This window comes from Octodon degus, unplaced genomic scaffold (genome assembly GCF_000260255.1).
Source record: "Octodon degus isolate 3935 unplaced genomic scaffold, OctDeg1.0 scaffold00206, whole genome shotgun sequence".
NCBI lineage: Eukaryota > Metazoa > Chordata > Mammalia > Rodentia > Octodontidae > Octodon > Octodon degus.
In genome coordinates this window covers 2,418,894-2,432,110 of record NW_004524782.1, presented here as the reverse complement: position 1 = coordinate 2,432,110, position 13,217 = coordinate 2,418,894, and the positions used below count along the sequence as shown (strand labels likewise).

The window sequence follows — 13,217 nt, the reverse complement described above, 5'->3', positions numbered from 1 at the left end:
GGATCATGAGTTAACACAAACTCTAGAAGTCCTCACCCCATGACTGCATGAGGCTTTGGGGGGACAACTAGTCACAAACCATAACAGACATTATGCAAATGGGAAGGAGATAAAAAGAGGAAAAAGCAAAGGCAGAGAAGGGAGGGGAGAAAAAGTTAAGGTGTGTTATGTACATTTGCCAACTCTCCACAATGAATGTAATATTTATATGTGATAAACACATTAATAGAAGTAAACATTTATGGCATTTAAAAATCAATAAAAAAAACAGAAATAAGTTATGCATCCAGGTGCAAGGCATTGGGGAAGTGAAGAAAAAATGAGTTGTCTTTGGCTGGACTTACCTAAGTCACAGTCTCATTGCTTCTTTTTTTTTTTTTTTAATTTTAATTTTATTTTTATTTTTTGGGTCATTACCCATTTATTATGAATAAAACATACACAAAGATAATAATTCTTCCATTATTAAACACTATTAGGTATTTCATAAAAGATAACATTCTCATTATTTATGTACATATATGTACAATTTTGACATATATAGTTATTGTTAGACTTTTTTGTTCTTCTGGGGATTGAACACAGGTTTTGATGTATCCCAAACACATGATCTACCATTGAACTACACCTATTGTCTACTATTACACTTTTGTCTTATTATCAGAGAGGAAAAATCAGCATTCATGGGAAAGCTAGACATTCAACTCCTTGTTGGCTATGGAAAGCAAAAAGTAGGGCAAAGTAAGCAAAACAATTCTCCAGAAATCTGACTGTGAAAATACAATAAAGAGTTGCCTATATTATGATTTATAAGGTATGTGGTATATATTCTTACATTAGTACACACACATTCAGCCATGCATATCTTTGTTTTCAAGGGTGCATTGTAATATTGTTGCTTGTGTTGCTATATAACATGTAATGAACAATATGGAAGTTAAAGTATGTGATGGAAGAAATGATTCTTTTTTTTTGTGGTATCAGGGATTGAAGTCATTGCTTCTTTCCATTCCTATCTGCTGTTTCCCTTGCCAGACATGAGCCTTTATCTTTTGCCATAATAAACTGACCACATGCATAATAGCTCATAATAGGCTCATGAGCTCTTTTAAAAGATTACTGAGTAGATGTGTGATTTTTTTTTAGTGGAACCAGGGATTGAACTCAGGCCCTTGTGCTTGCCAGGGAAGCACTTAACCTACTGAGCCATCTCCCTGGCCCCTTAGATGTGTGATTTTGGATCCTAACACGGAACATGAGTGAGAAGTCATGATGGTCTAATGCGTACCGTGTCTCTTCAACTTCTCAGTTGCCTGAAACTCCTCATAGGGAAATAGTAGACAGTTTGAATTTACAAAGGCCAAAAGATTGAATTTTGAACATAAAATTTAATATTTATTCAACAATTACATAACCTATGTATGCTGCTTCCTTTTTCAGGATAAAACAGTACACGTAAGTCTGCTGAGTGTACTGTGCAGCTGGATGGGAGAGGTACAGTCTTCTACATGATAGTTCATAGAGACAATGGAATGTGTCAGGTGAACACACTGATGCTATTGCCTTATTTGTGAAGAACTGTTACAAAAATCTCTTTGTTATCTATAGCATTCTTCAAAGGCTTCCTGTCACTGTTAGATTAAATGTGCATAAAGTGGTCCTAGAATATTTGCCTATCATCATTTCTAAACTAACTTGCATTCAATTGTACAGCTGAGTCCAGTGATTTCTGAGAAAATTTACAACACTGTGCTGTTCTACTATTCTTAGCTCACTGGACAATCCTTTCAGATACTTTGACTTTGTTTTTATCTGATCCAACATTTCAAAACGGTGTCACTTTTCAGGATGTGGAAATTAAGCAGTAGCTTGGTTTCATGTAGAAGAACTCAGGCAAAATTGGAATCCAGAGAGACACACAGAAACCTCTTTGCATCTCTCATAGATCAAACCTCGGGAGTTGAGACGCTTTTAGCCTTTAAGGATCATGAGAAAGAGAAAGTGAGGTCTCCCTGAAAGACAGAAATAGTCTTCTTGGGGATACTCACATGAAACTTATAATTCATAGTGCTAATAGGCAACTGGGGAAAATGTTTCAGATAACTCTGTGCTCCCTAGCCTGCCCTGCCAATGTCCTGTAGGTGAAATGATAGCTGCGTCTCTGAAGGGAGATGAGAGCAGAGAAGCAGGGAGCTATTTCCGAGGGCCCAGCTGCCTCCCTCTTCCACACTGATGACTCACGGGACCTGCCATGGATCCCAGCATGCTGGCAGAAGGAAGGAATCAGGTGAGCATCTTGTATTTCAGTGTGACGAGCAGGATCGGTAGGAACTTAGTAAATGTTCATGCCTGGTAAAGAGATTCTGGAGTTAAAAGAGATCCCTGCCAATGTAGACAATGGAGGGGAATATTCCTCAGCTATGATGCAAATTAATGGAGAGAAAAATGTCCCTCAATTTATCCCAATCCCTGATGTCTCCTAATGCAGTTTATTAGAACTCTCACTGAGTGGGATTATTGGTGACTCCGCGCACTGATAGCAGAGTCTGATTTTGAAGGAATTTAAAGTTTAAAACAATGAAATCTGTTATACACATGTCATAAAGTAATAAACTAAGTACTTATGGTTACAAATACAAATATATCTATTTCATTTTAAAATATATATATGTATTTCATTTTTTTAAAAGAATAGAAATAGTAAAAAAAAAAACTCATTAGAAATGATACACAGTGTCACTAAAGAAAATGATAGGAATTCAACAATGGTTGTTATATTGTATATTGTTGTCTTCAAATTATTTGATCAGATTACCAGATATAAGCATGCAAATTTTTTAAAAAATTAAAAAGAAGAAAAAAAAATCAAGCATTAGATGTTCCTTTCAATAGACCCTTAGAATTCAGCAGTACAGTTATCCAAGCTATCCTGAGTACCTATTTTTTCTTTTCTTCTTTCTTTTCTCCTTTCCCTCATCCCAGTTGCTCCTTTCCAAAATCCAAAAGGTACAATAGATACTGGTAAAGGGAATTATGGGTATATTTATAATCCATATAGCATATATATTATATAATACATACATCATATAATACATGATGCCTTCATGTCTGTATTTGAGATTAAGATGGAAGTATAAGGATCACTCAACCCCACATGAAATCAAGAACTGAAATTATTTCTGAAATGAATGCTTTTATGTAGCGCCACATTTATATCTCACTTAATGTGGACAATAAGGATATCTCTACTGCAAAATCTGTTGTACAATAATTATAGTGGGTTGCTTATCTCATTAACTTGGAAACACAACACTTAAGAGAAAGAGAAAAAAAAAGAGAAAGAGGACTTTAAAATTTTGGTTATTGGACAAAAGTTGCCAGGACCAAATGTATCCTGTGGTCATTCATTTGGTTTTATAATATTATAATATGGCACCCAAGTTCACATTTCCCTCTATATTTTTTATAAAATATCCTGGGGCTGGCCAAATAGCTCAGCAGATTAAAGTGCCTTCCAGCAAGCACAGTGGCCGAGGGTTCAATCCCCAGACCTCCCAGCTGGCCCCACCACTCCGGGGGCATGCTGAGACAGGAGTTGAGACTGGGCATGGTGGCGTGCATCAGTAATCCCAGCTCTTGGGAGGCTATAAACAGGTGGATCACTATGAGTCCAATCTAGTAGTGAAACTCTGAACACCCTGTAGACCCTTCCCTAAAATACAAAAAAAAAATCTAAATTTTTGTTCTTTAGATTCTTTTTAGAAATATTTCCTACATTTAAACACATTTTATGTGTCATCACAGGTAGTTTTCTGTAATTTAGATATTAGGTAAAATAAACCTTTTACTTCGAAATAGGTAATTATATCATGTAATATTTTATCACATATTAGTAATTCGTATTTCATAAAGAAGGGAGATTATAATTCAACAAATTATTTGATAAATTCCACCATTTCTTTTTCCCTGAAATGAGAAAAAAGGAGTAATTCTATTGCTGTTTTGTATTCACTAAAGCCAACTTAGATGTGAGGCATTTTCCTGTAGGATTCCACAATAATTAATGCAGTAAATTTGATTAAGATCTCTGAAGATTTATTTGTATTTGATAATGGCCTACATCATAAATTCTTACACAAAAATGTAAACTTGTTACAGCTATAATTATACAACAAAATGCCAGAATTGTGAAATAAAATGGTGAGTTTTGAAAACAAAAGGACGTCTATATTACGTGAAAACATAGTTGAAGTACTTGCAGTGTAGCACAGAGTTTAAGTGATTGCCTGTTTTCCTAGCTCAACCATATTCAAGTCTTTCTCAAAATTCTGCCTTTCATAACAAGGTTAGAAAGCACTGTCTTTTTCTTCATGATTCTGTTGGAATGTATTTTTTTTTCTAGTACATGTTTTGTAAATGCTCTTCCCACAGTCTCAGTCTCTCTCTCTCTCTTCCTCCCTCCCTCCCTCCCCCCTCCTTCCCTCCTTCCCTCCTTACCAGCCTGCCTCTCTCTCCTCTTTCTCTTCTTCTCCTTTTTCCTCCAAGTATGTACATCTGGTCATTCATGAAAAGTAGCTCTCAATATGTTTTAATTTGTTACTTCAATATTGTGGTTAATATATTTTATTCTGTTTACTAAACATCTGACCTAAGATGACAGAAATTTAACATGTCATCACCGTTCATGTAAATATATCATCTGAAATCTATTAAGGGAGAGGCTGTGGGAAAAAAGGACTGCTTTCCCACTGTTAGTGGGAGCGTAAACTGGTACAAGTACTATGGAAATCTATGTGGAGAGCCCTCAAAACCTAGGATTGGAGATCCCATTCAAGCCAGCTATTGCCCTCCTGGGTAACTTTCCAGAAGAACTGAACATCAGACCACAGCAATTTATGTGCACCCATGTTTATAGCAGTACAACTTGTCATAGCTAAATCTTGGCAACAACCCAAATGCCCATCAACTGAGGAACGGATATGGAAGGTAGATTTTTACACAATGGAGTATTACTCAACTATAAAAAAGATAAATTCAAGGTTTTTATAGGTAAGTGGATGCAAATAGAGATTGTACTGGTAAGTGAAATAAATTAGACCTGCATGTGCAGACACCATATTGTTTGGCTAGTGTGAGAACCTGAAAGAGTGAATAAAATCTGAAAGGTATAATAGATACTGTGAAAGGGAAATAGTTCGTTCAGTGGGAAGGAAAAACTGGGATGAGGAAAAGGCTGAAAGAAGGGAAAAAGATATAGTTATATATACGTGGGATAGCTTGGATAATTGTACTGTGGATTTCTGCTGATCTGTTGAAAGGAGCAGTAAATACTTATAATTTTATATTAATTAATTCTTTTAGTTTCTTATAACTTTTTTCACTGATTTTCCTGGTTTATATCTGGTACCTAAAAAACTAATTTGAAGACAACATCATGCAGTACAACAACCATTGTCCAATTCCCATTACTTTGTTTAATGAAATTTTGTATCCTCTATCTTATACTTTTTCAATTATTCTGTATTGCTACAAAAAGGAAATCTACTAAGAATTAATTTGTTGTGTGATGTCCATATTGATACTTATCTCTTTCCTCTAATGTGAGTAGCAGATATGTCCATCCTGGAAAAGCTGAGTTCTGTTTTCTGACTCTTTGCTCTCACTTTTTGTTGTTTCTTTCAAATCAACATCACTTCCGCCTATTGCTGATGTTTTTGAAGCATACAGGCAGTTATCTTCATTAATTTGTGGATTTGACTCCCAAGGCAACCCAGGAAGCATAAAATGATGTTTTCCTTGCAGCTAAACTTTTTTTTTTTTTTGGTGGAACCAGGGACTGACCTCAGACCCTTGCACTTGCCAGGGAAGCGCTTATTCTACTGAGCCATCTCCCTGGCCCCGCTAAGCTTTTTTGACATAGGATCTCCTGATATTACACAGGCTGAGCTCAAATTCCTGGGTTCAGGGTATTCACTTTGGCCTCCACCTGTGGGCAGTGGAAATATAGGTGCGTGCCACTGCACATAGTCGCAAAACTCTGCAGTGACCCCTCTTGAAGAAAGAAATCTCTTTCCCATAATTTAAAGGAAAAGGTGGTGAACAACAGAATATCCTCCAGAGATTTGGCAATAGCACTAACGTTCTCGCAGACCACAGTTAGAGCGCTGGGAAATTTCTCTGTTCTGTACTACTGCCTAATTCTTGACAACAACAGATGCAACTGAAGTCCACTGATCTGATTCTCAGGCACCTGATTATAGCCAACTCCATGATCGCTCTTTCTTGGCCACTTCCTCAGACAATGACAGCTTTTGGCCTCAAACATTTCCTGTGACTTGGGCTACAAAATTTGGTATGTTGAGAGGCTAAGCAGAAGTGTGTCAATTGGTACTGTCTGCCTCTTGAGTGTCTTCCAGCCTATCCTAATCCGTCCCATGGACTCTTGTTGGATGGACCTCAAGGTAAGAGCTCCAAGGTTCATTGGCTTCTATGTTGCCTCCTGCTGGATCCTATACATGGTTGTAAATTTCATTTTTCTTGTATATGTGCTGGGCAAGTGGAATAGCCAAAATATAACAAAGAAAAGAGATTTTGGATAGTGTTCTACTTCAGGTAGAGACAAAATAGTAGATTCATTCTACACAGTATTGTGTACATTCCCTGAATATTTTCTGTTCTCATACACTGGGGAAGCAGCTCCGTGATTTTCATTTGTCATACACATAAGCAGTGGGTTCAACATATTCACAGCACAGATCATTCCAGAATTTCCTCTGAGTCCAAAGCCTCTCAAAGCATCTGTGTTCTGGTGTGTACCTTTGTGATTTTTTACACCCTCCTCCATATTAATATTTGTGTTGCTTTTTTATATAATTCCAGTTGCTGGTTGGTGAATATCACTGCCTTCCTTTCTGTGTTTTCCCACTGCCAGCCCCTTTATTCTTTTTTTTTTTTTAATTTATGTATTTGGTACAGGGTCTCACTACACAACTCACACTCTTAGTTATCCTTGTGTTTTCAGCCTCCCCAGAGTGGGATTAGAGGAATGGTCCACCACTCCCAGACTCGGTGGGGGGGCTCAGTGTGCCCTGGGGGTGGGGCTGGCGCCAGGATTGAACCTTGGTCCCTGCACTTGCCTAAGCAGGTGCTTAGTCTGCTAAGCTATCTTGGTGGCCCAGATGCCTTTATTCTTATGAGCCAGGACTCCCCTGTATCAAGGTTATGCTTGGCTGGGTAAGGAGTAAAAAATCCTATAGTGATATCATGGATATATAAACTTTGTATTTTCCAAAATGTGGAATTGTTTAATCACTCATCTCCATGAAATCACACTGGGAATTATGGAAGAGCCACTTGTCCTTGTAAGTCAAAGACTTAATGGATACTGGTATTTCTTTAACCAGTTGAAAGTGGGTCCTAAACAGGCACAGCGGAGGTCAATAACAAAATATTTCCTTAGATATAGAGCATCTGGGTGGTAGTTGTCTTAATTAATTTTGATTGAGACAATTCAATAAATTGGATCCCAAGCCTTAAAAGTCTGTTTTAATGAGTGGCTGCCAAAGTGGGGTACTCAGGGGAAGTATACCAGAAGCAAATATATGAAGAAATAAATGGTGTATATTATCCAAAGACAGTTCTCCTTGGGTTTCTCAAGCAGATTTATATTGTCTAGAAAGAGTATTTTTGACCATCTTTTGTTGTGTATCTGAGCCAAGAAAAAAGCATCTTTGGAAGACAGGAATAGTGTCACCTTCTGCAATAGTGGACAGAATTGGTTAATAAATATAGATTCAGGGAATATAGATTTCTCCCTCTTGGATGAAGGATATGACAACTTTGTTAGCAATTCTTTTTAAAAGATTGATTTTGCTGTGCTCAGGGACCCTCAGGTGGGATGGTCTCAATGCATACAGCATCCGCTTTGGCCACAACACACAACTTGGACTGGAATTGTTATGGGAAAGGGAATCTGGTACAGTCACAGTGTTCATCCTGTCTGCTCTGCCCTGATTTGAAAAGTCCCTTCTTTCTAATCTAGCAACCTTATGTTTTGCTAGGATCTACAGTAGAGCGCCTGAACCAACTCAGTCTTTCACTGATCCTGAAAATAACCTAAAGTACAATTCAAAAGAAAACAGATAGGTCCTTGACAGGCTCTTAGAAGACGAATTTATGACTGTCCTAATCAGAATAAATTTAGATATTTACACAAAGTTGCATTCTTGGGAGAATAAATGGGTCTTCACGACAGTGAGGAAGTGGGTGTGTTGCTGAGCAGGAGGGGCCATGGGAAATGTCAGTAGGACCATCAGGTGCAACTCTGCAGAGGAAGAGAAGGACAGATAGGAGCTTCATGGGCCCAGCATCTTAGAGAGGCTTTGCAAAGAAAGCAAAGCTTCTCTAAGTGAGAGGGCATGAATCTGTGTGCCCTACGCTGCTCTGTTATCTCTGTCCCTGTCTACCTCTTTCATGTCGTATAAAGGGCCACACAAGGGTCACAGAAGTTTTTCTGTGTTTGTGGATTCTTTTGAAAATATTTGAGATAGATTGTTACATCTTTGCTTATTTTAGGCAAAGCCACTAGTTATACTATGTGTAATACATAGGTTTCCCACAGAATATCTTTCATATGATGAGCAAATGGAAATGAAATAAAGAAAAGCCCAAAGGGAGTAGAATAATGGAGCTCATCCTACAGAGTTGGAATCTGCCACACTGAGCAGTGTGTGTGTGTGTGTGTGTCTGTGTGTGTGTGTGATACACTAGTCCTTAATCACCCAGCGACCACATTCTAAGAACTGCAGTTGACATCTGAAAGCATGTACAGTATCAAACCCTGGGTACAATGTTTTTGTAAAAATTGTTTCATTTATAAAAATTAAGCAGAAAAATATTAACAAACAGTTAATAATAAAATACAACAGTATTCATATGCCATAATAAAAGTGATAAAAGTGCTATGAGTCTTTGGAATTTTCCATCAATCCTACTGTTGATCACAGGTAACTCAGATAATGAAATTGTGATTAGTGGGTATATAGACTACTTTACAACTTGGGTTTTCATTTATTTGTGTCAGTAAGCTTCCCTATTAAATCAGCCAATTAAGTCCTCACCTACTGCCGCAGGAGAGCTTTGGGGCACTGTATCCTGCTCTGTTCCCACTTGTAACACTTCAGCACTCTGGCAGCCTTGAAAGCAACCACCGCAACTTCACTATCAGTGAACTCAGCACCATAGCAGCCTCTGGAGGTGCCCAGCATGAGCTCTAGCTCACCCAGAGGCGTGCTCATCCCCAGGGAATCATCACACTTCAACCAGACAGTTTACGGGAAATCTCAGTTTTCATAGCTTTTCTCCTTTGTATGTTTTTCAGAATTGGATCTGCGTTCTGATGGATAAGGATTACAAGGTGCCACAGGAGCAAAGGGAATAATGGCAATGTATGGTAATGGGCAGAAGTGGGTAAAAAGGCCTGTAGTAGGTATGAGATTGAAAAGCACGACATGGGAAAAGGGATACAGATGAAGTAGGCTAGTGTGGGATGACAACAGACCTCAGCAGATACAGAATAGAGGTAAGGGAGATAGAGCCTGGAAGGGGACAACAAAGTGAGGGAAAAAGGAATGAATAAAGGAAAATGTAAGGAGATGAGGAAGATACTAAAAATGGATGAGGGGCCAGAGAAATAGCTCAGCAGACTAAGTGCCTGCTTTGGCAAGTGCAGGGATAAGGGTTCAATCCCTGGTCCCACATGTGGCACCAGCCCTGCCCCCAGGGCATGTTGAGCTGGCCACCGAGTCAGGGTGTGGTGGTGCACACCTGTAATCCCAGGGCTGTGGAGGCTGAAAACAGGAAGATCACTATGAGTCTGAGCTGTGTAGTGAGACCCTGTACTAAATACATAAAATGAAAAAAAGAAAAAATGGATGGCCTAAAGAGCCAGAAGAGAAGACACTGTAGCCCTATAGTGCAACTGGGCAAAGTTCTGTTCTGCTGTCTGACAAGACCAATGACTGGAGACCAAAGTAAAAATAGAGAAGTGTTATTCTGTGGCCAAAGAATGGAGGAGCATATTCTTTGCTTTAAAAAGAGGTTCTTAACTCTGGGAATTTGTGGAGTTACAAATGCAGCATAGACAAACTGAGGGGATCGGTTAAAAAAGAATATTCACATTTTTTCTTGTAATAGAAGGGCGTCAGCCAGCAACTTAGGTTCCAGACTTTTCCCTCATTTTACGGTCTGATGTTTCGCTTCATGGCAGCTGGTCAGCATCTGTAGCTCATCATGGCAGCTCCCAAAGAATGTGCTTTTCCCATGTTATATACTTCTCCCTTCTTAAGACTAAGGTTCTCATCCTCCCTTGTATTCCTACTTTATGGGCCTTTGTCTTTTTTCTGTTGTACCTCTTTTATATTGAGTGTAATCACACACAAAAGTTTTGGGTGACAGTTCCTCTCTTTGGAATTGTTTGCTCAATGATTAAAAAAACCCACTTTGATTATCCCCTTAGTTCACTCATTTACTTTCCAAGTCAACTGTTTTTGACTTATGTGTTCAGAAATATAAAATCACATAAACCAGCATTATTCAAACCTTGTAGGTTAGAAATGACAGATAGCCTATTACTTTAGTTTTACTCATTGTGTACTGTCTAATTTGGTAACCACTCTTCACTCACACATGGCTACTGTGTACTTGAAATGTGGATAGTGAACTTAGGAATTGAATTTCTAATTTTGTAGTCAATTTTTTTTAAAACTTGCAGTAGCCACACCACAAAATTATCATGGAACTCATAATCTTTTGGAAAGATAAGGCATGAGCCTCAAAAAATATAACTATGTTTGCTCTAACATGCTTAAATATAATAGTAGGCAAACCTTCCTCATCCCTCAAAATATGCTCTGTGAACAATAAACTATCATAAATTCCTATGAACTAGTTAACTCACATTCATTTGACCTAATGCAGATGCTTACATCCTCTAGTGAGGCTGGGTGGAGTGAAACAATATCACTTATACATGAGTAGGCTAACTCAATGTTCTCTCAGGGACCACAGGCATCACTCAAGCTGCCACTCACCATATTCCTCCATGATTCTACACATATGTCAGCTAGCTTCAGTCACTGCTATAACAGGAGTAGATACAAAGGAAGCACTTGTCAAATACTGTTAGATGAACAGACTGATCCAATGTAAGGCTGTTCATTGGTCTTTTTATATGAAGTTCTACAAGTTTAGTAAGCATTCTGCTTTTGTTAATTCTTCACACTGGACTAGAAAAACGAAATTGACAAAGCTGTCCTCCACATGATACCAAGACAGTGTTAACCTTTGCCAACCATCTTTCATTTGTTTTCATTCACGGCAGTATCCACATACCAGTTTAAACCTTGGAGTACCTATTTGGGCTTCATTTACTCATTTAATTAACACAATAGCAATTATTGTGTGTTTGGTTGGTGAACATTAGGCTATATAACACTGCAGCATTTAGACAGCATGCATTTATTTGGCTTTTCCAGTCTCTGGATGTATATATTTTCTCCCAGTATATAATTTCTAGCCATATAAAAAACTAGAAATTTCTGTTGAATGTTTTTCCACACAGGATGTATCTAAGCATTTAATGATGGGTTTTCTGTGACATAAAATAAGACATAATTGATGAGTGAAGGCACAACCACATTCACTGAACTCATTAGGTTTTTCCCCTGTGCAAATTCTCTGTTGTCTCCTGCTGGCACACATCTGGCCACTGGCTGTCCCACAAGGACGACATTCCTATTTTCTAGAAGCCCACAAATGTTTGATGATGTCTGAGAGGTCCCTATGGGCACTTGAGTAATCACTGTGCCAACAGAGTTTATCTCCTGTATGACGCCACCAGTACATAATGAGCTATCACTCTCAGCAGGTTTTTCTATAGAATCTCTCTGTTTTTCACTTGTATGTATTTTCTTATGCTTTGCCAGGCAAGACACATATGCAAAAGCTTTCCCACAATCATTGCAGCCATAGGTTTTTTCTCCTGTATGAGTTATTTGATGAATAATGAGCTTTTGCTTTGTGGTGAAGACTTTCCGACAGTCACTGCATTCAAAGGGTTTCTCTCCCGTGTGAATCCTTTGATGTTTAATGAGACTAGATTTCTGTGAGCAGGATTTTCCACATTCACTGCACACGAAGGGAGTCTTCCCGGTATGAAATCTCTGATGTGCTATGAGACAGGTCTTCTGGATAAAGCCTTTCCCACATTCACTGCAAATATAAGGCTTCTCACTTGTATGAATTCGCTGATGTGCAATGAGATTTCCTTTTTGGATGAAGCGCTTTCCACACTGATTGCATAAATATTGTTTCTCTCCTGTATGAATTTTCTGATGTATGTTGAGCCGTGATTTCTTGAGAAAGGCTTTGCCACATTCAGTGCATGTATAAGGTTTTTCTCCTGTATGAGTTCTGTGATGTTCAGTGAACATGAACTTTCTGGAGAAGGCTTTCCCACACAGACTACACCTATGTGGTTTCTCTCCAGTATGGATGATCTGGTGATCAGTGAGCCAAGACTTCTTGATAAATGCTTTCCCACATTCACTGCATACATGTTGTTTCTCTACTTTTTGAGTTTTCTTATGCTTGGGGCTACTGAAATGAGATTTAATGCTGATGAGTTTTTGACTTGCAGGAAATAGAATTTCAGTGTGAATTTTTTCAAAGTTAGGGAAAAAGGATTCCTCATTTCTTGGGAACTCTGCAGGATTTTTCATTTCATAGCTTTTGCTGTGGTTAACTGAAGTTAAATGTGACTTCATACATTTTCCATGTAAGTTAACTGTGTCATGATTTTGCCTCAACAGAAACTGAGTTTTGCTCTGTTGGACAACATTTTCAAATGCATTATGTTCATTCCACTTTTCCAGCTTCTTCAGTGTATGTATAAGGTTTTCATTTTGTAAATTGCTTTCATTTTGAAGAAGTTTTGGCAGATCATCATTAGCTTTCCTGATATCTATGAAAGAAAAGAATAATAGTTTTCAATCATCTTGATTTGTATTTGTAATTAAGGGATTTTTATAAACTGCCTTGATGGGAGGTATCTCTTTAGTGATAACTCAATGAGGGGAGTATAAATACAACTCTATATTCAATGTTTCTTGCATATAGGTAGAAAACAATTACATAAACAAACTATAAATTATTGATAG

General features: G+C 38.0%; 1 protein-coding gene across 1 annotated transcript in view; it reads right to left on the bottom strand.

Moving 5' to 3' along the window:
- LOC101573165 overlaps positions 1-13,217 on the bottom strand; it is an 84,831-nt gene that overhangs the window by 61,695 nt on the left and 9,919 nt on the right. The window contains 2 exon segments of the mRNA XM_023704905.1: positions 9,124-9,314; positions 11,634-13,021. Of these exon segments, the coding sequence (XP_023560673.1) occupies positions 9,124-9,314; positions 11,634-13,021 (1,579 nt within the window).